The 24,106-nt window shown below is 40.2% G+C and overlaps 1 protein-coding gene and 1 long non-coding RNA gene across 5 annotated transcripts in view; both read right to left on the bottom strand.

Moving 5' to 3' along the window:
• mdm2 (MDM2 proto-oncogene) overlaps window positions 1-24,106 on the bottom strand; it is a 66,370-nt gene that overhangs the window by 22,883 nt on the left and 19,381 nt on the right. For 2 of the 4 annotated variants that reach the window (XM_043708710.2, XM_087997003.1), the window contains 3 exons: window positions 21,088-21,216; window positions 20,930-21,013; window positions 17,732-20,383 (listed from right to left, as the gene is read on the bottom strand). In XM_043708710.2, coding sequence (XP_043564645.1) covers window positions 19,865-20,383; window positions 20,930-21,013; window positions 21,088-21,216 — 732 coding nt within the window. In that variant the 3' untranslated portion in view covers window positions 17,732-19,864. Of the gene's footprint in view, window positions 1-17,730; window positions 20,384-20,929; window positions 21,014-21,087; window positions 21,217-24,106 lie in introns of those variants that run through there. The other 2 variants (XR_015760369.1, XM_043708713.2) reach the window with 2 other exon arrangements.
• LOC148146709 (uncharacterized) lies at window positions 1,045-17,098 on the bottom strand. The gene is made up of 2 exons (XR_015760368.1): window positions 15,640-17,098; window positions 1,045-15,547 (listed from the first exon to the last, which is right to left on the bottom strand). It is a non-coding gene; the product is annotated as an uncharacterized LOC148146709 (long non-coding RNA).

Genomic DNA, 24,106 nt, shown 5'->3' on the forward strand with positions numbered 1-24,106 from the left:
GTCCAAAACTGGAATGCAAAGGTTCGAAGTGAGAAGGAAAAGATTTATAAGGGTCTTAAGGGCCAACTTTTACACATAAAGGGTGGTGCACGTATGGAATGAGCTGCCAGAAGATTTTAGAGGTATATAGGCCAAATGGGACTAGATTAAATTAGAATATCTGGCCACCATGGACAAGTTGGATTGAAAGGTCTGTTTCCATGGTGTACACCTCTATGATACTGCACTATGACATGTGCTGTGGGGTTGACGCACAATGCCTTTATGGAGGGAATTTTAGGATTTAGACCCAGAGACAGTGAAGTAACATGATATATTTTCAAGCCAGGATGGTGAGTAGCTTGGAGAAGAACTTGCAGGGGGTGGCATTCCCATTTATCTACTGCTCTTCTTCTAGATGGAACAACTAGGACATTCTTACTTAATTTTAGTGATCACTTAAAATGTTACAAGAAAGAATTTTGACTATGATTTACCAGTTATTTTGGTTGGTGTATCTCAACAACTTGCACTTATATACAGCCTTTAATTCAGAAAAACCAAACCTCTTTGACAAATGGCAACCTGGTCAAATATTAGGAAATTCAAAATAAAAGTTAAAGAGGTGTTTAAGAAAACATAAGAGGCAAGTAATTGTCTAAGTACTGAAGTTAATTATCTGTAAACTGTCAAAGTCTGGGCAATAGGAAAATTCAATGAAAGAAGGCTCGTGTGGCTGGAGGACTGTTGTAATAATTGTATGGCTGTCGGAGATTATAGTGATAGAGAAATCATCAAGAGATTTAAACTTGAAATTTGGAATCAGAATTGGGGAACTTATAGAGTTGTTGAGATGTACAGCATGGAGACAGACCCTTGGGTCCAACTTGTCCATGCTGACCAGATGTCCTAACCTAATCGAGTCCCATTTGCCAGCATTTGGTCTATGGCCCTCTAAACCCTTCCTATTCTATTCCAGTTTGCAAGGATAGCACTTCTGGGCAATTAGGAATATGCAGTTTCAGAAGACAGCATTATCAGCTGATGGCTGCAATGTCTAAAAGGTGAATTGAATTAATTTTATTGAATTAGCTTTATTGTCACATGCACTCAAAATGTGCACAGTTAAAAGTTGATAAGTCGCCATTTACAGCGCCATCTTAGTACAAAGGTACAACTTCTTCAGTTACAGTGGAACAATGTCACCAACACGCGGCGCCATTTGAGGAACAGAGTAGCTAGATACAATCCTTAGTTACAGAATAGAGAAATGAAGGAAAACAGTTACATTACAGCTAAACACAGCATAACCAGGTCAGAAAACCAAGAAAAGTTAAAAAGACAAACATCACAAAAGGTGGGAAATTCATTATAACAGCATTGATAATGGGAGTGTGTTTTAAAAATTCTTTCATGGACCAGTAGTTATTATCCATCCCTAATTGCCCAGAGACCAGTTAAAAGTCTATTGCATTGCTGTGGGTCTGGAGTCCCATGTAGGCCAGGCCAGGTAAGGAAAGCAGACTTCCTTCCCTGAAGAACATGCGAACCAGATGTTTTTTTGTATGACAAGTAATTGCGGCTACATGGTCTCCATTAAATGAGATTTATTTTATTCTTCAAATCAGATTTTTTGGGAGTTCAATTTCCACCAGCTGCCATGGTGGATTTCAAATCCACATCCCCAAAATATAGGATAAATAGACAAAGTCTTTTCCCTGGGGTCGGGGAGTCCAAAACTAGAGGGCATAAGTTTAGGGCGAGAGGGGAAAGATATAAAAGAGGCCTATGGGGAAACTTTTTCACGCAGAGGGTGGTACATGTATGGAATGAGCTGCCAGAGGATGTGGTGGAGGCTGGTACAATTGCAACATTTAAGAGGCATTTGGATGGGTATATGAATAGGAAGGGTTTGGAGGGATATGGGCCAGGTGCTGGCAGGTGGGACTAGATTGGGTTGGGATATCTGGTCGGCATGGACAGGTTGGACCGAAGGGTCTGTTTCCATGCTGTACATCTCTATGACTCTATAACATTCATCTGTGGCGCTCATTAATCCACTGATATCACCACTTTACCACCTGAGTGCCCCAGGATGACATTGGCACTGGGCAATTAATAAATGTATTCAAAATTATGATGGGTTTTGGTTGACTTTAAAGGGAGACACTGTTTCTATTGGGCAAAAGAACCAAAAAGAGGAGAATTTTGATGCAGCGATCCTTTAGAACCCAGGATACACCATTTGAAAGATGGTGGAAGTGAGTTCGATAGAAACTTTCAATGGTACAGCTTTTCCAGGGTTAGCCAAGTAATGACCAGAGAATGGATGCCTGAGGCACAGAGTCAGTAGAGGGAAGAGAGAAACAAAGAGGGTGATAAGAGTTCAATCCTCTGAAGGACCACAAAATAAATCCCAAACCAGTAAAAAGCCACAACTGCCTGGCTGTGTTCTGAGAAGGGCACCTGTGGCTGGGCTCTAGTCCTAATAGGTAGGGAGATCAACTATGTTTGCCCCACAGTATGTAACCCACCTGGTGACTAGAAATTTCCTGTCAGCATGGGAAAGAGGCCTTTATAAATCCCTTAATTGTGTAGTTGTCAACCTGTCTCTTGCAGGCAAGGTCGGTAATCCATCTCTACCTTCTTGACAATAACCCATTATGATGTTGACAAACTATCGTGCTTTCTGGCATTGGGCAGTACTGGGCCAGCCTGACCACGGGTCCCAACCACATCCACTCACTGAAATGCTGTCTTACAGCTCACAAGACAACATAAGGTGAAGAAAAAAAACAATTGATGGGAGGGGAATGTGTGTGGTGGTGGCAGCTCACTGAAAGTGACTGAAATGAGACCATATCTTATAGGAGCAGAATTAGGCTATTCAGCCCAATGAACCTACTCTGCCATTCGATCATTGGATGATACTTATTAACCTTATTCTCCTGCCTTCTCCCCATAACCCTTGGATTCCTCACTAATCAAGAATCTATCTATTTCAGTCTTAAAACACACTCAATGACTTGGCCGCCACAGCCCGGTGAGGCAATGACTTTCTAACCAACTGAATAGAATCCTCAACTCTGAATCCCAAGTCCCTTTGCACCTCACATTTCCAAAGCCTTTCTGTTTAAAAAAAAATTACGCCTCTATTCTTCCAACCAAAACTTATCACCTCATGTTTTCCCACATTGTATTTCATCTGCCACTTCTTTGCCCATTCACTTAGCCTGTCCAAGTCCTTCCATAGCCTCCCCACCTCCTCATCACTACCTGGCTCTCCACCTATCTTTGTGTCATCTGCAAACTGAGTACCTGCTACAGCAGTGGGAGCAGACAGCCTGAGGTCTGCCGGTATCTGTGGGGGAGATTAAGCCAGCGCCAGGGAACAAGTCCAGGACGGCTAAGCATTTAACAAAGACTGTAATGCTGAACTTTTAACTTTACTTCTTTATTCTTCTACCTTGCAACTCAGGTTTCATACCTAAGATGGTATCGAGAATGGTAACTTTATACGCTTTTCACTGTACTCCAGTATTTGAATACACATGAAAATAAAATCTAATTCTAGCAACTGTGCCCTCAGATCGTTAATGTATAATGTGAAGAATTGTGGTCCCAACACTGACCCCCGTGGAACTCCTCTCGTCACTGGCTGCACCCTGAAAAAGACCCCTTTCCCTGCTAGATTCCATAGGAGATTTCAAAAGAGAACTGGATATATATTTAAAAGTGATGAATTTTCAAGAGGGCTACAGAGATAGGACTAGCTGGGTAGCTCTTTCCGGAGCCAGTACAGATATGATGGGCTGAATGGCCTTCTAAACAGTAAAAGTCTATGATTCTGTAAGAAAGAGGCTAAAAATAGAAGCTTGAGGAATTATGGAGTAAAAACTGGATCAATGGCTCCTTATCCTACAATGTATCCTAAAACTATTCTTGAGTTAGAGGTTGAGCTTAAGGAGAATTCTTACAGCGTGGAAGCAGGACATTCAGCCCATTGAGTCCACACCAACCGTCCGAAGAGCATCCCACTCAGACCCATTCCCCTACCCTACCCCTAAAACCTTGCATTTCCCATGACTAACCCAACTAGCCTGGACACACATGGATACCATGGGCAATTTAGCATGCCCAATCCACCTAACCTGCACAGAGTCATAGAGATGTACAGCACGGAAACAGACTCTTCGGTTCAACCCGTCCATGCCAACCAGTTATCCCAACCCAATCTCGTCCCACCTGCCAATATCCCTCCAAACCCTTCCTATTCAAATATCCATCCAAATGCCTCTTAAATGTTGCAATTGTACCAGCCTCCACCACTTCCTCTGGCATCTCATTCCACACACGTACCACCACCTGCGTGAAAACGTTGCCCTGTAGATCCCTTTTATATCTTTTCCCTCTGAGCCTAAACCTATGCCCTCTAGTACTGGACTCTCCCAACCCAGGGAAAAGACTTTGTCTATTTATCCTATTCATGCCCCTCATAATTTTTTAAACCTCTATAAGGTCACCCCTCAGCGTCCAACGCTCCAGGGAAAACAGCCCGAGCCTGTTCAGCCTCTCCCTATAGCTCAAATCCTCCAATCCTGGCAACATCCTTGTAAATCTTTTCTGAATCCTTTCAAGTTTCACAACATCTTTTTGATAGGAAGGAGACGAGAATTGCACACAATATTCCAACAGTGGCCGAACCAACGTCCTGCACAGCCGCAACATGACCTCCCAACTCCTGATCTCAATACTCTGACCAATAAAGGAAAGCATACCAAACGCTGCCTTCACTATCCTATCTACCTGCGACTCCACTTTCAAGGAGCTATGAACCTGCACTCCAAGGTCTCTTTGTTCAGCAACACTCCCTAGGATATTATCATTAAGTGTGTAAGTCGTGCTAAGATTTGCTTTCCCAAAATGCAGCACCTCGCATTTATTTGAATTAAACTCCATCTGCCACTTCTCAGCCCATTGACCCATCTGGTCAAGATCCTGTTGTAATCTGAGGTAACCTTCTTCGCTATCCACTACACCTCCAATTTTGGTGTCATCTGCAAACTTACTAACTGTACCTCTTACGCTCACATCCAAATCATTTATATAAATGACAAAACGTAGAGGACCCAGCACCGATTCTCGTGACACTCCACTGGTCACAGGCCTCCAGTCTGATAAACAGCCCTCCACCACCATCCTCTGTCTTCTACCCTTTGAGCCAGTTCTGTATCCAATTGGCTAGTTCTCCCTGTATTCTGTAACCTTGCTAACCAGTCTTCTGTGGGGAACCTTGGCAAACGCCTTACTGATGTCCATATAGATCACATCTACTGCTCTGTCCTCATCAATCCTCTTTGTTACTTCTTCAAAAAACTCAATCAAGTTTGTGAGACATGATATCCCATGCTCAAAGCCATGTTGACTATCCCTAATCAGTCCTTGCCTTTCCAAATACATGTACATTCTGTCCCTCAGTATTCTTTCCAACAACCTGCCCACCACCGACGTCAGGCTCACTGGTCTATAGTTCCCTGGCTTGTCCTTACCATTCTTCTTAAACAATGGCACCACGTTAGCCAACCTCCAGTCTTCCGGCACCTCACCTGTGACTATCGATGATACAAATATCTCAGCAAGAGGCCCAGCAATCACTTCCCTAGCTTCCCACAACGTTCTAAGTTGGGAGATAACCAGCATACCCGGAGGAAATCCATGTGACGGAGGGTGGAATCGAACCCAGCAATGCTAACCACTGAGCCGCCTACATAAGCCCAGTGAGTGAACAATGGAGTACTGCATTGAGGATGGTGTAACAACCACAGAGAATGCTGGAGAAACTCATTAGCATTTGTGGGGAGATAAATAGAGTTAACTTTTCAAATCTGGTACAACTGCTTCAAAATTGAAAGGTGTCAGAATTTTTTATATACTTTCAACAGAGGAGTAACAAGGAGCCGGATAGAATAGACCGTCAGTGCAAAGACAAAACAGTTGTTAATGGTGGTGGAAGAGAAAAAGTGGTGTAAAATTGGTGCAAATTAAGGTGTGAAAGAGAGAGGTCCTCTGCTGCTATATTCACAGCAGACAAAGAAGAGGTATACTGTGTTACACTTGCAATCAGAAATATTTTTATCATAGCCATTTTGGGAGAAGCAAAATTTCATTGCCAATCCAAACAAGAAGTTGTGTAAAATTCTGTAATGCTACATAGATCAAGAGTCTCAGAAGCCATTTGACCCACACAGAACTAAGAGACACAAGAGGAGGTCAATTCCATGTATACCTATGTTAGTTCTTTCAATGAATAGTCCAATTGCCATCATTTCAACCTAGCTCTGCAAGTGTTATCCAGGTGCCTTTTAAATATTGCTTTCATTATTATTTCATGATTTCGAGATGCCGGTGTTGGACTGGGGTGTACAAGGTTAAAAATCACACAACACCAGGTTATAGTCAATTATTATTTCAAGCAATGCATTCCAGATCATAACTTGCTGTGTAAGGTTTTCATATCTCTCTCAGCTCTTGTGCGAATTAAGCTGAAAGTTGTAACCTGAGACTAATAACTTTTCTTTCACTGGAATCTGTTCCTCTGTATTCACTCTCCAAATTCTTCTATGCATTCAATCACCAGTATCAAATCGCCTAGTAACCTTTTCTGCTGTAGGGGAGAATCATCCCAGTTCCTCCACATTTGGATACAATTTCAGTAAATCTCTTCACCTCTAAAGCTAAAGTCGAGTGCCATGATTTCACCATAATATTGCAGTTGGGCCCCTAAACTAGTGTTCAAAGATAAGCGTCAATATAATTTCCTTGATTTTGTACTTAATGCCTCTAACTAGTAAAAAGTCAAAATCCTCCATATTGTTAAATGGGATTCTCAATTTGTCCTTTCATCTTCAAGGACTTATGTATATAGATACAGCCACAGGTGCTGCATCCAATTTAAAACTATCACTTGTATTGCCTCTTTCAATTATTTATCCTCACAAAATGTATAATTCCACACTTCCATTAAATGGCACTTATGTGTTTGCTTATTTCGCCAATCTATGTCCTCCATTCTATTATACCCAAGTTTGTTACCTGCAAACTATTAGGCTAAAACACTTAATAGTCAGGGAGAACAAGTTATATGTTTGTAGCGGTTTGTGTGTGGGCAACTAGAACAGCATAACCAGTGGAAATCTTAGATCAGAACATAATAACTAACGATGATGTCAAAAAGAGATCATGGATTGTAGAGGTTACAACCTGACCTAGTCTATAAATAGACTCCTTCCATATCTGCAGAGAAGCAAGAAGACATCCACTGAAGTGTTCAGCAATTTCTGTCAAGTTGGGTCCATGGTGATGGACCAATGCTCTTTTGATACTAAACTAGATATGTACACAGAGAAAGCAGCTAACACTTATAGTTTTTTCATGAAGTGTACAGAGAATAGCACGATGTTGACCATCAGGACCAAGCTGATTATTCAGAAGGCATGCGTTCTTGACACCTTTATTGTTATGGCAGTGAAACATGGGAAATTGTTTTCTTCAAAGCTCTAAATCGTCCTTCGGTGTATGTGGCATATTGAGAATATCATAGCAAGGCAAAAATCATATGACAGTGCTCTCAAAGACAGAAGAGCCCAACTTTGCTTACACTTAAATCACTAAATGTGATTGACTCTCAATTGCCCTCAAATAGTCCCAACAGTCACTAAGTTGAATCAAAACAACTACAAAGTCTATAGCAAGAATTTAAACAGATGGACTAGCCATCGTAGACCAAAGCAGCAGAACAGCCCTATTGATCCTGCAAACATCTCCTTAGTAACAGCTTTTGTTTGGGGATTGGGGTGGGGGGGGGGGGGGGGGGTTGATAGGGAGCTATACCAAAATTAGCAGGGCTAGCCTCGTGATAGTCAAGTAACAGACTCAAGTTGTCTTGTTTGATTCGGAGTATGGTTGCGTCCCAGACATTACCCCGAGGTACACCACACCAGCACAATGGACCCACCAGAAGTGGTGGCACAGTGGTGTACACTCAAGTGGGATTTACCTTGAGAGCCCTCAACATTGACCCCGGACCTCATGAACTCACATAGCATGAACAAAGAAACCTCCCGCTGATTACCACCTAATGCCATCTAGAGTAATCCTTGTTCCTCCACATTCTGATTAAACTCAAGTTGATGAACCAGTAATCTTCCATACTAATTGGAAAAAACATTGAAGGTGCTAAGAGTAGAGAAGGAGGTGCTAAGAGTAGAGAAGGTACTCTGAGGAATGTCAATGTCCTTCAACTGTAGCTTGGTAGCACCACTATTGACTGAGTTGGCAGAGTCCTAAAGAACGTAGCTGTTGGATTGGTCTATGGCAGGTGGTGAGGGAACCAACAAGAGGGAAAAAACCTACTTGATCTTGTCCTTGTATTTACAATAAGTAGATCAGCATCTGTTCATGACAGTATCCATAGGAATGATCACACAGCCCTTGTGGAGACAAAGTCCCATCTACAATGAGAACATGGCTGAGCTGAAGATCCTCAAATCCACTTTCCTGTCTCTTCCCTGTAGCCTTCCATTTGCTCACTGATTAGAAACCTGCCTGTCTCAGCCTTCAATGAACTTCATGACCCAGCCTTGACAGCCCTCTGTGCTCGAGAACTCCAGAAGAATTTCCTCATTTCTGTCTTAAATGTGTGGTCCCTTATTCTGAGATTATGCGTCCTGGTCTTAAACCCTCCCACAAGGCGAAACAATCTTTGACTCTACCCTGTCAAGACCCCCAAGAATCTTGTATGATTCAATAATGTTGCCTCTCATTTTTCTAAATGATAATGACGGAATCTACTCAATCAATCCTCATAAAACAGTTCTTCCATACCTGGCGTCAGCTTAGTTAACCATCTTGGGACTGCTTCCAATGCCAGTATGTCTTTCCTTACAAAAGGGGACAAAAACTGTTACAGTATTCCTGCTGCAATATATGACCTTGTCTAGATAGAGTAAAACCTCCCTATTTTTATATTCCACTCCCTTTGAAATAAAGGCTAACATTCCATTTGCTGTCCCAAATACCCGCTGAACTTTGATGCTAGCTTTTTGCTACTCATGAACAAGGACTCCCAAATCCCTCTGTTCCGCAGCTTTGAGGTCTTTCTTTAAATAATATTGAGTTCATTTATTATTGCCACCTATGTGTATAACTTCATATTTTACCATATTATATTCCATCTGCCAAGTTTTTGCTCACTTGCTTAACCTACTTATATCTCTGTAGACTGTGTCACCCTGACCACTTGCCTTCCCATCTGTATACCATTCACAAACTTGTCTACAGTACATTAAGTTTCCTCATCCAAATAATTAATATGTATTGTCAATAATTGTGGCTCCATCACTGATCCCCAAGAACATCACTGCAAAAAAGTTCCTCTGAGCAGTGTCCTAGGCCCAACCATCTTCAGCTGCTTCATAAATGACATTCTCTTCTTCTTAAAATCAGAAGTGCAGATGTTTGCTGATGATCGCTATTGTTCATAAGCACCATTTGTGACTACACTCAACACTAAAGTTGCTTGTGATCATGATAATATCAAGACCTGGACTTTTCCAGGCTCAGGTTGGTAAATGGCAAGTAATATTTGTGCCACATAAATGCCAGTCAATGACTATCTCCAACAAGAGAGAATCTAACAATCAGCTCTTGACACTTCATGGCAGTACCATTGTTGAATTCATCCTACTATCAACATCTGGGGTTACCACTGACCAGAAACTGAACTGGATCAACCATATAAATATTGTAGCTCAAACAGCAGGTCAGAGTCTAAGAACAGAGAGGCGAAGGCCTTGTGTTATTTTTGCTAGATTGTTAATCCAGAAACCCACAGCTAATGTTCTGGGAATCCAGGTTTGTATCCCGCCATGGTAGTTGGTTGAATTTGAATTCATTTAACAATAAAATCTGGAATTAAGAATTTACTAATGATCATGAAACTACTGCCGATTGTTCGAAAAACCTATCTGGCTCACTAATGTCCTTCAGGGAAGGCAATCCACTAGCCTCAACTGGTCTGACCTATATTTGACTACAGACCATAGCAATGTGGTTGACTCTGAACTGCCCTCTGAAATGGTGTAGTGAATCAGTCAATCAATCTAAGAGCATCTAGGGAAGGGCAATAAATGCTGACCAGCCAGCGATACCTATGTTCCATGAGTGAAAAAAAAAACACCACCTGTTTCCCCTCAAGCTGGTTATATCATGTTGCCTGGTTGGGCACAGCCTCAGCATCACTCAATCCAAGACAAAACAGCTGATTTTAATGGCACCCTCCCATCAACACTAACACATAGTAGCAATAGTTTGCATTATTTACAAGATGCATTGCAGTAATACACCAAGCCTCCTTGTACTATAGCTTCAATATCCCTGACCTCTACCAATGAGAGCAAGGGTAGCAAACGTATTGAAACACTACCATTTCCAGTTCCTCTCCAATCTACACACCATTTTGGAACTTCATTCCTTCCTATCTTTGGATCAAAATCCTGGAACTCCTTTCCTAACAAAACAACGGATACCCCTACACCCCAATGACTGCAACAGTTGAAGAAGGCAGTCCCTCATCACCTTCTCGCAAACAATAAGTACTTCCTTAGATGGCAAGGGCCAAATCCCATGAATGAATCCCTTTCTTTCTTTACCAACTCACATATTGTCTAATATGGGGAAACCTTAGGATGCATGTAGATTTGAGGTTATCTGACTATTGATGATGTGACTAATGAAAACAAAACTGTCATTGATACAAAACTAATTCAATGCATTGAAACCCCTTCTTCTAATATCACAAAAATAAAGATTTCTTGACAGGCTCCCTATTGTGAAAATTGTAGATTGTAAAATCCGTCATGCCGTACAAACCCAATAATGGCTTCTGTCAACAGAGATTTAAATGCCTAATACTTTTATTAACTTCACACATCTTTTGGACAGCTTTTGACAGTTCATTGAGGGCTTGCCAGTCCCAATGAGATCATGCACATTTTACACACATGCACATAGAACAAGTGGCAACTTATTTCGCACCTTATGAAAATAGGAATTGCCATGTTTTCAGGGGACAGAACTTGGGATTACTGAGGACTTATGCTATCTCTGCCATGTTGGAGAGCCACACCAACATGAAAATGTTGGCCATCGTATCTTTGTTGTTGTCTGTCTTTCCCCCTCCCCCCTGTCTGCGTCTCAACTGAAAAATATAATATTTCTGTTCAATGCCAAGTCTGGGGATAGTTTATGTTGTCAGCCAAATGCATTCCTAACGATTGGTCTTTCTGGACTTAAAAAAAATCTTTTGTTTGGTTTATAATTGACAGCTACGATAGTATACAAACATTATTAAGTATATTTTCTAGCTTCCAGCATTAATCCTGTTGCTCCAGCAACATTCTAAAGACTGGCATTGCACAAGGAAGCATTTTGACTCATTGGCCATATGATGTGACTTCAAGAGAGAGATGTCTAATGAATATAACAATTTAAAATACCTCCTGCTTCACAAAGCTTTTATAGAGCAGCTACAAAAACATTTGTTTTCCATATTTGCATGTATAAACTTTTCCCATTTTGCTCCTTTCTCTTCCTTCTGAGCAACTATTGCAGCTCTATCATGCAGATGAAGGCTACGCAGGTTTGTCCAAAATGATAATAAGTGAACACAATTAGGTTTTTTAAATTATACATAATGGGAGTAAATATTTTGAAAATTACTCATGGTTTTAACATTTCTGCTTGAACTCCTTCCTACATTAAGCCTGACAGTTGCATTGATAATTTAAGCTATGATCTAGCTGATGTATATGGTAGTTTCAAAAATATATAAAGTTCTTAACATTCAATATAACATATATTAAATACAAACATTAAGAACTGAATACATGGATAAGGTGTTTGATTGCAATTGATAAGCAAAGTGCTCTTTAAGTTAAAATTACTTGCAAAATTTTATGTAGTTGGTTGAAAAAATTGTGGAGAAATGAAATGCTCGATTTTTTCCACATAAAATGCACATGTATTTAAATATTATAATAATCAGGCCAAAGTTTAGTGGAGAGCGCACTTTTGGGTTTGTTTCTGACATTTTAGGTTTGAAAATGTTTTTGATTGCGACACTGCTGACAACGCAGCTGGTAACAATGCAGCGAAGGTATCGAGACAGTTGGAACTTGGTGAACATTAGACACAATGTATATCCTAATCCAATACTGTAAACTTAATGAATTAAGAAATAGACAAAAGGGCAACTCTAGCATTGAATTGAATCTGCAGCATTGAATGTAGTGAGACTGTATATTTGAGTATTTTCATAAAGCGTTTGATAAATACCATATAACAGATACTTTTATAAGATTGAAATCTTTGTTTTGAAATTACTTATGGAACATTGTAGAGATTAATGAAATGTTTTCCTACAAATTGGGGGAATGTGCAAAATTGCTGCCCTTCAGAACTACAGCTTACTTATGAGTTCTAGATTCTAAATCTATTCAGTTTTCTTTAATTATATAGTTTTATTCCATTCTATTTTCTATTAATAGCCCATGCATTGTTTGTTCAAAGCATAATTCCTTTGGCATCCTTCCTTCCATGAAATTCCATGTATCAAACAGTCTTTTAAAGCTGGGTTTCTTCATTTAGTTCACCTTTGTTGATAGCTAAGAAGGCCAGTCATTCAGAGGCCATTGTCCTACCACAAATGCTTCTTGTGTAGCTACCAGGTGTCATTGTTGGCAAGTTCCTACTGGTCACGCTGTTGCAATTTAGCTCACAGAAGGTATATCTATATTCTCCTGCTGATAGTCAGATGCAATAGTTGTTTAGAGGCTTGCATCCTTGAAACAGAGGTTTGGCCATCCTAGAGGTTGGTTACATCAAAATTTGGAAAGTCTTGGGTACGTGGCTTGTTTTGCATTGCAGATGTCCCTAAGACAACAAAGTCTTCTTGATATTTTTATGGTTTGGGGGCACTTGTGGCATAAATGGTAGGAGGAAACTGGAGGGCTGGCAAAAGAGGCATAGGTGGTATAAGGGGCTATGGAGAAAGTGGTGCAGCATCAAGAGGTTAGGAGGAAGAGCCATAAGAACATTAAGAAGGTTTTGTGCTGTACCGGTGCGTGGAGGAGGCCTTTGTTTACATGCTGGCATTGGTTGATTTACCTCCTAAGGAACTCTATCAAACCAGAAGAGGTTTGTGGAGCTGGGAAACATCGCACCTGCGATGAAAATCTGGGCCAGAGACAGTTTGTAACAGAATTGCAGAGAGACAGACAAAAGTGAGCAGTTTGCTCACCCTTCCCATATACAACTTGTATGTTACATATGTAAAACAATACTGTTAGCAACAGCAATTATCAATCAAGAGATTGAATTGTAAAATAAAATAAGGTAGTAATATTTATTTCGAGGGGATTCAGTCATTTAAGTTCGCACAGGTGAATGAACATGTAGGTATTCTCAAAGTAAGTTTGCAGATGATATGAAAATTGGCAAAGTTGTGGATAGTGAGGAAGGTTGTAAAAGGACAGCAGGATATAGATCAGTTTTAAAGTTGGGCAAAGGAATGGCAGATTGAGTTTAATCTGGACTAGTGTGTGAAGTGATGTATTTTAGGAGGTCAAATGCAACAGGAAATTGTACAGTCAATAGCAGGACCCATAGGAGTGTCACTATTGAGAGGGATCTTGCTAGGTGCAAGACCATAGCTCCCTGCAAGTGGCAACGCAAGTGAATAGGATGGTAAAAGGTGTACAGCATGCTTGCTTTCATCAGTCAGGGAACTGAGCATAAAAGTTGTCAAGTCACACTGCAACTGTTTATAAAATAACTTTAGTTAGGTCACATTTGGAAGACTGTGCTGTTCTGATCGCCACACTATGGAAAGAATGGGGAGATTTTGGAGAGGGTGCAAAAGAGGTTTACCAGGGTGTTGCCTGGATTGCAGCGTATTAGCTTTAAGGAGAGGTTGAAAAAAACGTGGACTGTTTTCACTAGAGCGTCAGAGGCTTGGGGCGGGGGTGCAGAGCCTGAAAGTGTATTGGACAGGATGGATAATTGTTTTCTCAGGGTGAAAATGTCAAAAACTAAAGGAGCACAGGTTTAAGGGAGAGGGGGAAAGTTTAAAAGGTGTGCAAGAATTTTTTTTTTTAAAAACAAACAAGAGGGTGGTAGGTGACTGGAATGCACTGCCAGGGGTGGTGGTACAAGCAGACTCAATAGTGATGTTTAAGAGGTATCATAACAGACAAATCCCTCTATTCCCTGTTCATGTGGATCATTTGTAGGCAGATTAGCTTAAAATGGCATTGTGGTTGGCACAGACATAGCAGGCTGAAGGGCCTGTTCCTGTGCTGGACTTTTTTTTTAACCAAGCCATGAATATATTTGAAACTTAAGGCAGCCACTTTTTCTAGCCACAGGCAGCTATTTTGCTTGCTAGCCATTTGAGTTACTCAGATATCTGATAACTGAAATGATCACAACTCATGACTATGCATATGCAGGAGTGTCTGTTTTCCAAACTGCCTCTATCCAGCAACTCCATTCTTCAACACACAGGTCTACTCAGTAGTATCATTGAATCTCTAGTGTGGAAACAGGCCTTTCATCCCATCCAGCCTACACTGATCTTTCAAGAGTATCCTCTACCCTATCCTGGTAATCCTGCATTACCCCTGGCTAATTCACCTAACTTGTATGTCCCTGGACACTTTCACTGCACTACAAAATAACACTCTACTGAACTATTTCATGAAAATAATTCTGCAATATTAAAAAAGCAGTATAAAAGTATTGCTTGGAGCTTTGCACATTAAGAACATCTTTAAAGGAAAAAGCAATCATATTGACTGAAATTTAAACTCAAGATCCTGATTAGGTTAGATTAGACTACCTACAGTTTGGAAACAGGCCCTTCGGCCCAACAAGTCCACACTGACCTTCCGAAGACTAACCGACCCAGACCCATTCCCTTATATTTACCCTGAACACTATGGACAATGTAGCACGGCCAATTCACCTGAACTGCACATCTTTGGATTGTGGGAGTTAACCAGAGCACCTGGAGGAAACCCAGGCAGACACTGGGAGGAATGTGCAAACTCCACACAGACAGTCGCCCAAGTTGGGAATTGAACCCGGGTCCCTGGCACGGTGAGGCAGCAGTATACCTCTTCTCCTCTTCCCTCAATTATCCAAATGTTAAGTTATTTCAAATACTATGCACCTCTTGCTCTGAGGAAAAAAGTGACTTAAAAACCTTTCTTCACTAGATATCATTTTAAAATTAGTGAATGGTAGCTATTTATGATTTAGGTTCCAGTTAACTGCCAACCGTGTTGGGCAATCAAAACTACTGATAAAACTAATCGCTCAAAATGATAATTTGACCTCAATCCAGAGAAAATTGCCTGATTTAGATAAAAACCAAAAGTACTGCAGATGTTTGAAATCAGAAACAAAAAATAAAAAATTACTGGAAAAGCTCAGCAGGGGCTGGCAGCATCTGTGGAGAGAAATCAGAGTTAACACAGAGTTCTGAAGGGGCAGTAGATCTCAAATGTTAACTCTGATTTCTCTCCACAGATGCTGCCAGACCTGCTGAGCTTTTCCGACAATTTGTTTTTGTTTGCCTAATTAGAATCATTCCAGGTTCGCAACTGTGGGAAATGTACTATAGGTGAAATAAAAGCCCATAAAATCACAAATAGTCTAATTTGGACTGATATAAATTAAGCACAAAATCATGCAATGCCTTGTAATCAAGAGCTTGAAAAAAACTTCACATTTCTATAGTTTAGAATATGGTGACAAAAGGTATTTTAGTTCTCCCTTCACCAAATCACTGACTTGCTACTCAAAATTATTTCTGTTTACTCTCAGGTTCCTCGCCTAAGTGGCTAATCCTTACCAAATCAAACAATCCATTTTGGTAAATTACTTGATCAGGAGCCAGATTTAATCATGTTGTGAATGTGACGTTGGGTGATAATCAGAAATCACAGCCAATGGTTCACTACAACTGTAGCACCTACAGTTACTTTGACAGAGCAGGCATGGAACCCCAATTCTCCTGTCCTCTACAACAGAATCACACACTTGCTTTACAAACATTATTCATTCAGAAGTTCAAAGAAATTAAACATATATCTGGATTTTGTATCTCATTAGTAAATGTTCCAAGGTTTATACACTTAATTTCTTAAATAAACATTTACGTAATGTACAGACTAAATCACAGGAGAATTGACATGAGCAAATCCAATGCAATAATCAGCAGATATCAATCAGTAACTTTGACAGACCCCTTTGTGTAAGGAAACTTGCTATTTGATTTGAATAAAATAGTTGAGACGATGCAACATTTACTAAGAATTACCAAGTTAAAAATCACAACACCAGGTTATAATCCAACAGGTTCATTTGGAAGCACTAGCTTTCAGAGCACTGCTCTTTCATCAATTGGTTGTGTAGTATACGATCGTAAGACACAATTTATAGCAAAAGTATACAGTGTGATGTAATTGAAATTATGTATTGAAAAAGACCTGGATTGTTTGTTAAGTGTCTCATCTTTTAGAACGACCATGTTGGCTTTAGTTCTTTCATATGTAAATCGCAGAATATTTAAAAGTTACATTCTCAAGTGAACTTTAACAACTGTTGTCATGTCAGCCCAGATAATGCACTTAAGGTATGAGCTACCCTGTGTGAGACTGCGCCACAATGGTCAGACTGATTCTAATTTTAAAAATAGATTTACAGAATCTTACATGGATTCATGCAGCTTTTGAGCAAAGTAAAATGTAATTCTGCAAGTACAAATTCACCCCACAAACTTATAGGTGTATGTTTGCTTGTGGGTGGGTGTGTGTGGGGTGGGGGTTTATGAGTATCTCTGAGAGTGTGTATGTATGCGTCAGCATATGAGAGTGGGTCTGCATGGGTGTGTGTATCTCTAGGAGTCTGTGCGTGTGCACATCTGTCTGTGTATGCGTGCATAGTGCAATGGGGTCACCTGTAGTGTGACATGAACCCAAAGGTCCTGGTTGAGGCCATCCCCATGGGTATCAAACTTGGCTATCAGCCTTTGCTCTTTGTTGCCTGCCCTGAAGTCCACCTTGGAGGACGGTAACCCGTAGGTCTGAGGTCGAATGTCTTGGACCACTGAAGTGTTCTCTGACTGGGAGGGAACACCCCTGTCTGTTAATTGTTGTGCGGTGTCTATTCATCCGTTGCCGTAGCCTCTGCTTGGTCTCGCCAATGTACCATGCCTCTGGGCATCCTTGTCTGTCACGTACGAAATAAACAACATTGACTAAGTCACATGAGTACCTGCCATGTAAATATTGGGAAGTGTCCCGACGCATAATGGTGGTATCCAATACCACCATTATGCGTGGGGACCATGTATGTGGCAGGTACTCATACGACTCAGCCAATGCTCTCTATCGCATATGTTATAGGCAAGGATGCCCTGAGGTGTGGTACATTGGCAAGACCAAGCAGAGGCTATGGCAACGGATGAATGGACACTGCACAAAAATCAACAGACAGGAGTGTTCCCTCCCAGTCAGAGAACACTTCAGCAGTCCAGGACATTCGACCTCAGACCTTCGGGTGACTATCCTCCAAGGTGGACTTTGGGACAGGCAACAACGAAAAGTGGCCGAGCAGTGGCTGATAACCAAGTTTGGTACCCATGGGGATGGCCTCAACTGGTACCTTGGGTTCATGTCACACTACAGGTGACCCCATTGCACTATATACACACACACCCAGGCAGATGCACACAGACACTCCTACACATGCACACACTCATACAGACCCTCTCTCATATGCTCATTCATACACTCACACATGCACCCTCTCACAGACTTATGCCTCTTTACACTCTCACAGACACTCAACCCGTGCGACTCCTACACACCCCCCAAAATAAATAAGTTTCTGGGGTGAATATGTACTTGCAGAATTAGATTTTACTTTGCTCAAAAACTGCATGATTTCATGTAATTATTGTCAGTCCGGACAATCACAAAGGTCAACCTCCCATCTATAGACTCCATCTACCAGGCCTGCTAGCATTCTCAAAGATCCATCCCAACCTGGCAATGTTTTTCTACAACCTCTACTAATGGGGAGAAGATACAGATGCCTGAACACATGCGCCAGTCAGTTTTGTAACAGTTTCTATCCTACTGTTGTAGGATAGAATGGACTCTCAAACTCTGAACATTTGCCTGTACCTGTGTTTTAGTTATTTACTTTTCTATATTGTTTAATTCTGATCTGCCTGTATTGCTTGCAAGACAAAGCTTTTAACTGTGCCTCTGTACATGTGACAATAAATTAAATTCAATTCATAAGAATCTGTAAATCCATTTTTTAGATTAGAATCAATCTGACCATTGTGGCACAGACAGTCTCACACAGGGTAGCTCACATCTTAAACGCAATATGACACCAAGTGTTAAAAGTTCACTTGAGAATGTAACTTTTAATTGGTCTGCGATTTACATATGAAAGAACTGAAACCAACATGCTCGTTCTAAAAGATGGGACAACAAACAATCCAGTCTTTTTCATTATATAATTTCAGTTACATCACACTGTATACTTTTGCTATAAATTCTGTGTCTTATGATCTTAAACTTCATAACCACCTGAAGGAGCAGCACACCGAAAGCTAGTGTTCCCAAATAAGCATGTTGGACTATAACCTAGTGTTGTGTGTTTTTTAAACTTTGTCCAACAGTCCAACACCTGCATTTCCAAAATCATAAGAATTACAAAATTATTTGAAAAGGCAGAAATTTTTTTGGGGGATCACAACTTGGACCGCAGACAATAAATGCATGAAATTTTCTATGCATTTAGTTTTGGTTAAAAGACTCCAATTTTTTTTTCCAGCTGTTTGCATGTTCATGTAATTTCCATCAAGGTAAATTTGCCTGAGTCATTCATAGTAAGAAACACCTTGCAAATGTCCCAAGTGGTCCAAGATAAAACTTCAAAGCACACAGAGCATCAGCTCTTAGAAGTTAACATTCTTTGATTTTCCTAATATCTTATTTTATGCAGTACAATGGATATGAACATCACTCGTGGTTAAATTGTAGTGTAGTGCAGTGAAGCATTAGAAGTGTCAGATATGGATCTTCCCATCTTATCAAGATTTGAGGCTTTGTAATTTTAATTAAAGTTTTAAATCTAACCTAAACTTTGATTAAAGAAATTAGACATCAACAAATAAATTAGTTTCATATATAACAAAAAACTAAACTTCAAATATACCTCTTTTTGCTGTGAATTGCCCTGGTGCATACAACAAATTATACAAATCTGTGCATCTGTACAAGCTAACCTGGAGATCCAGCAAGGGATATGGGGATTGTACTGTATAAATTATTCCTTATCAAATTGTGCAAACAATAATAGATATTTTTGTATAAAGAACCATTCATCATAACAAATCAAATCAAATCAGTTAAATAGGAATTTACAGAATTAAAATGGGAACATGGTAATACTTGTAATCCTATTAAATAGCAAGTCATATTCTTTATGAAGTTCTTATTATCTCACAAGGATCTGCCAATATTAGGATGGGGGAGTGAAGAGGTAGTCAAACACTTGCAGAAGTTCATTTTGAAACAATATTAACATTAAGAGGGAGTATTTTAATTAAATATAATGGATCGATTTCCTGGCAAAATATGTTACCATAAAATCTAGGCCAATGTATAGTTAGTAGCAATCAAAAATTTGCTTTTTTTTTTGGAAATATAGTCCATTTTCAAACAGTAATAAATAATTACATTTAACTAAAGTAGGTCAATACAACCAGTTGGATTGGCTCTCTGCACAAAGGACATGGTTTGTTTCTCTTTTTCAGTTTCTTTGCACAAGTGTAACAAGCGAGAAGATGGCCTGTCCTACCATGAACAATACAACCATTCTTTGGTCGTGCCTGACATATAACACAAGCTTCCAAAGGTCCCAAAGTGCTCAACTCGCCTTTCTCTCCCTTGCCTGTACTTTCTTTTTCAAATTCCTGGCTGCAGCAGTTGAAGCTACCAGAAGTAGAAGGTTCCGAGCACTCAGTTTCTTGTGACTCTGAGCATTGAGATGCCTCACTGATTAAATCCGAACAGTTTGATTTCTTTGACTCAAGTGGTGGCTTCTTGCAATCAGGAACGTCAATACCTTCATCCTGCATCTTGTCAAACTGAAGTTTAGGTTTATCAGGAAGCCAATCTTGACAGACAGACCAGCATCGATGACAATGTCGTGGCAATGGAGGATTCAGCTCTTCACATTTGGAACATTTCCAATAATCCTGCAATTGAACGTTATTGCTGTAAAGCTATTGTTGAAATGATGAAAAACCTCACTAAATAATATCACCCATTACCTTTTTATCACAAAGATGATGCAGCAAATTGAAGATGGCCCTAAAAATATAAGCTAACCTTTGTTATTTGGTTGGTTATCTCAACTTTAGTGAAGTTCATAAGGAAGGAAACAAAAATAAAGATCACTGATGTACTGCTACATGCTTAGAATAGACTGAAGAACAAGTTATGCACTCTACCACTGATGTGCCTACCCTGTTGGCTCCATACCAAAAAGAGTATTCAGTTTTGAGAGAAAACCTTTAGCTTCTGTTCAATGACAGAAGTGGACAGCTGTTACAAGAGTCAGATCAGTAATCCTTTAAATCAATGTGCTGCTGCTCAAAAAAAAATTATGGGTACTGTGGAGAAGTGGAAAGTTAATGACTGGTGGACATAAGAGCAGGAAGAGAGTGATCAACATAGGGATAACACCACCGCAATACAAATATGCCAGCTACTCCAAATTCCCAAAAGAACCACTAACTTACGGCTTCAGATATTTCTGGATCAATTTCTTCAACAAAGGTGCTTTCATCACTGTCAGCAGCTTCAAAAATGGCAACTTCATAAATCTGCAAAACAGCTACGCTTAGTATCTTTGATTTCAAATGTCTCTTGAAAATGAAAGAATTTCTTTGAAGCTTGCCTCTTTGTCACTTTGATCTTGTGAATCCTCACTGAAATCGCTATAATCTTCAGAGTGAACTGATTCAACTTCAAACTCAACACTAAACTTATCACTGGAGTCTTCACCTTCTGTACCAATATGAATATCCTGCAACAGAAAAGCAGCCAAGTTAGAACCTACAGGAGCAAAGGTAAACATAACTATTTAAAAATGTATATAAAATTCACAAAGGATTCTTGCTGTTGATAATAGATATGTCTTGCATAACACTGAACGCTAATCCAAAATATACTATTCTACTTTTTGATCAATGGAATTTGGTCTCATTGACCTTCAACTATATCTTTTTTTTTAAATTTGGGAAAATGTATATATTTAAAGTATTTTTTTAATGCTTTAGTTTGATTTGCAGAGTTGCTCTGTGAACTTGGTGCTGAGAAATCTGCAGACCAGTTTGTCTATCTGCAACTCGAAGTGAAAAAATGGACTGAGTAGTATAGTGCTTTATAATAAAAAAACTGAAGGCGGCGTTTGGTATGCTTTCCTTTATTGGTCTGAGTATCGAGTACAGGAGTTGGGAGATCACATTGCGGGTGTACAGGACATTGGTTGGCCACTCTTGGAATATTGCCTGCAAATCTGGTCTCCTTCCTATTGGAAAGATGTTGTGAAACTTGACAGGGTTCAGAAACGATTTACAAAGATGTTGCCAGGGTTGGAGGATTTGAGCTATAGTGAGAGGCTGAACAGGCTGGGGCTGTTTTCCCTGGAGCGTCGGAGGCTGTTACAAAATTATGAGGGGCACGGATAGGATAAATAGACAAAGTCTTTTCCCTGGGGTCGGGGAGTCCAGAACTAGAGGGCATAGGTTTAGGGTGAGAGGGGAAAGATAGAAGAGAGACCTAAGGGGCAACTTTTTCACGCAGAGGGTGGTACATGTATGGAATGAGCTGCCAGAGGATGTAGTGGAGGCTGGTACAATTGCAACATTTAAGAGGCATTTGGATGGGTATATGAATAGGAGGAGAAAGTGAGGACTGCAGATGCTGGAGATCAGAGCTGAAAAATGTATTGCTGGAAAAGCGCAGCAGGTCAGGCAGCATCCAAGGAGCAGGAGAATCGACGTTTCGGGCATAAGCCCTTCTTCAGGAATAGGAGGGGTTTGGAGGGATATGGGCCAGATCCTGGCAGGTGGGACTAGATTGGGTTGGGATATCTGGTCGGCATGGACAGGTTGGACTGAAGGGTATGTTTCCATGCTGTACAACTCTATGACTCTAAGTGACAGGAGCCCAAGAATAGCCAGAAAATTCCAGGCAGACTGGGAGTTATCAACAATATAGATGATGGAGGGAGAGGGAGATGGTCCAGAGTGAGAGGAAGAGGGTCCATCGATTGCTGGCTGCATGATAATTCCAGATAATGAGAAACTTACTGTATCGAATTGTAAGGATATTGCAACTCCTTTTCTGGTGTTTGCAATTAAATCTTACCAACATCTTTGTCTATTGTAACTGTTCACATTTTTATTTTTAAAAAATATTACATTATAGAGTCACAGAGAGGTATAACATGGAAACAGACCCTTCTGTCCAACTTGTCCATGCTGACCAGTTATCCTAACCTAATCTAGTCCCATTTGCCAGCATTTGGCCCATATCCCGCTAAACATTTCTTATTCTTGTACCCATCCAGTTGCCTTTTAAATGCTGTAATTGTATCTGCCTCCACCACTTCATCTGGCAGCTCATTCCGATCGTGCACCACCCTCTGCATGAAAACGTTACTCCTTAGGTCTCTTTTATATCTATCCACTCCCACCCTTAACCTTTAGTTCTGGACTCCCCTACCCCAGGGAAGAGACTTTGTCTATTTATCCTATCATGCCCCTCATGATTTTATAAGGTCACCCCTCTGACTCTGACACTCCAAGGAACACAGTCCCAGCCTATTCAACTGCTCCCTATAGCTCAAATAGCTGGCAACATCCTTGTAAATCTTTTCTGAACCCTTTCAAGTTTTATATCTTTCCGATAGGAAGACCAGAATTGCATGCAATATTCCATAAGTGGCCTAACCAATGCCTTGTACAGCTGCAACATGACCTCTCAACTTCTATACTCAATGCTCTAACCAATAAAGGTCTCGCTGTTCAGCAACACTCCCTAGGACCTTATCATTAAGTGGAAAGTCCTGCTCTTTTTGTTAAAAGTACACAAGACTCTTGTGAATGCTTTCACTAAAATGACCACCACATTAAAACAAAGCTATGGGCTATTAAATCAGTTTCATTTTGAGTTTACATACAATCATTCACATGAATTAAGAGAAGGGATAGACCATTTGTTCCCTAGGCTTGCTGCGCCACTTAAGTAGATTATAGCTGATCTGATTGCACTCTGAACCCTATTTTTGTCTGTCAAAAATAGCAGAAATGTGCTGAACTCAAATAGTATAGGGAGCAAACTTCTTACTCTGTAAAAAAAAACCAACGTGTGGATCAGTGCCCAGCAAGGTCATTGGCATTTTGAATACAGCCTACTTTTTCAAAGAAATGTGTTATTTCAAAGAAGGATCAGAACATTAACTAGCTGGTTCCCTTCACAAATGCTGACAGTATTTTATCACCTCACATTTCATTTCTAAGATCTGCAATATTTTGCTTTATACTTTTAGGTACTCTACCAATTAAGAATAGTAAAGGTCAGGAATCCTTTATCTGCATATCCGTAAACCTTAAAGACAAAGATCTTTTTGAAGGGAGGCCCGAACAGACCTAAAAGCAATCTTATTTTCCAAAGGGCCCAAACTTAGCGTGCCTACAGGTCTTTTTGGGTCCTTTTGAAAAGAACTTCACTTTTAGGTCCAGTCAGGACAATCACAGTTTTCTTTCTAAAAGGGCGCAAATGAACTTATCAGGATATCCCCAATCTGAAAAGCGGTTGGTCCTGAGGTTTTCAAATATAGGATTTCGACCTAGGTTATTAGCTACACTTCACAGCAGGGGGATAATACAAAACAACCCAATCATTAAATT

This window comes from Chiloscyllium plagiosum, unplaced genomic scaffold, assembly GCF_037043375.1.
Source record: "Chiloscyllium plagiosum isolate Xiang-an unplaced genomic scaffold, Cpla_swu_hap1 HiC_scaffold_19, whole genome shotgun sequence".
Classification (NCBI taxonomy): domain Eukaryota; kingdom Metazoa; phylum Chordata; class Chondrichthyes; order Orectolobiformes; family Hemiscylliidae; genus Chiloscyllium; species Chiloscyllium plagiosum.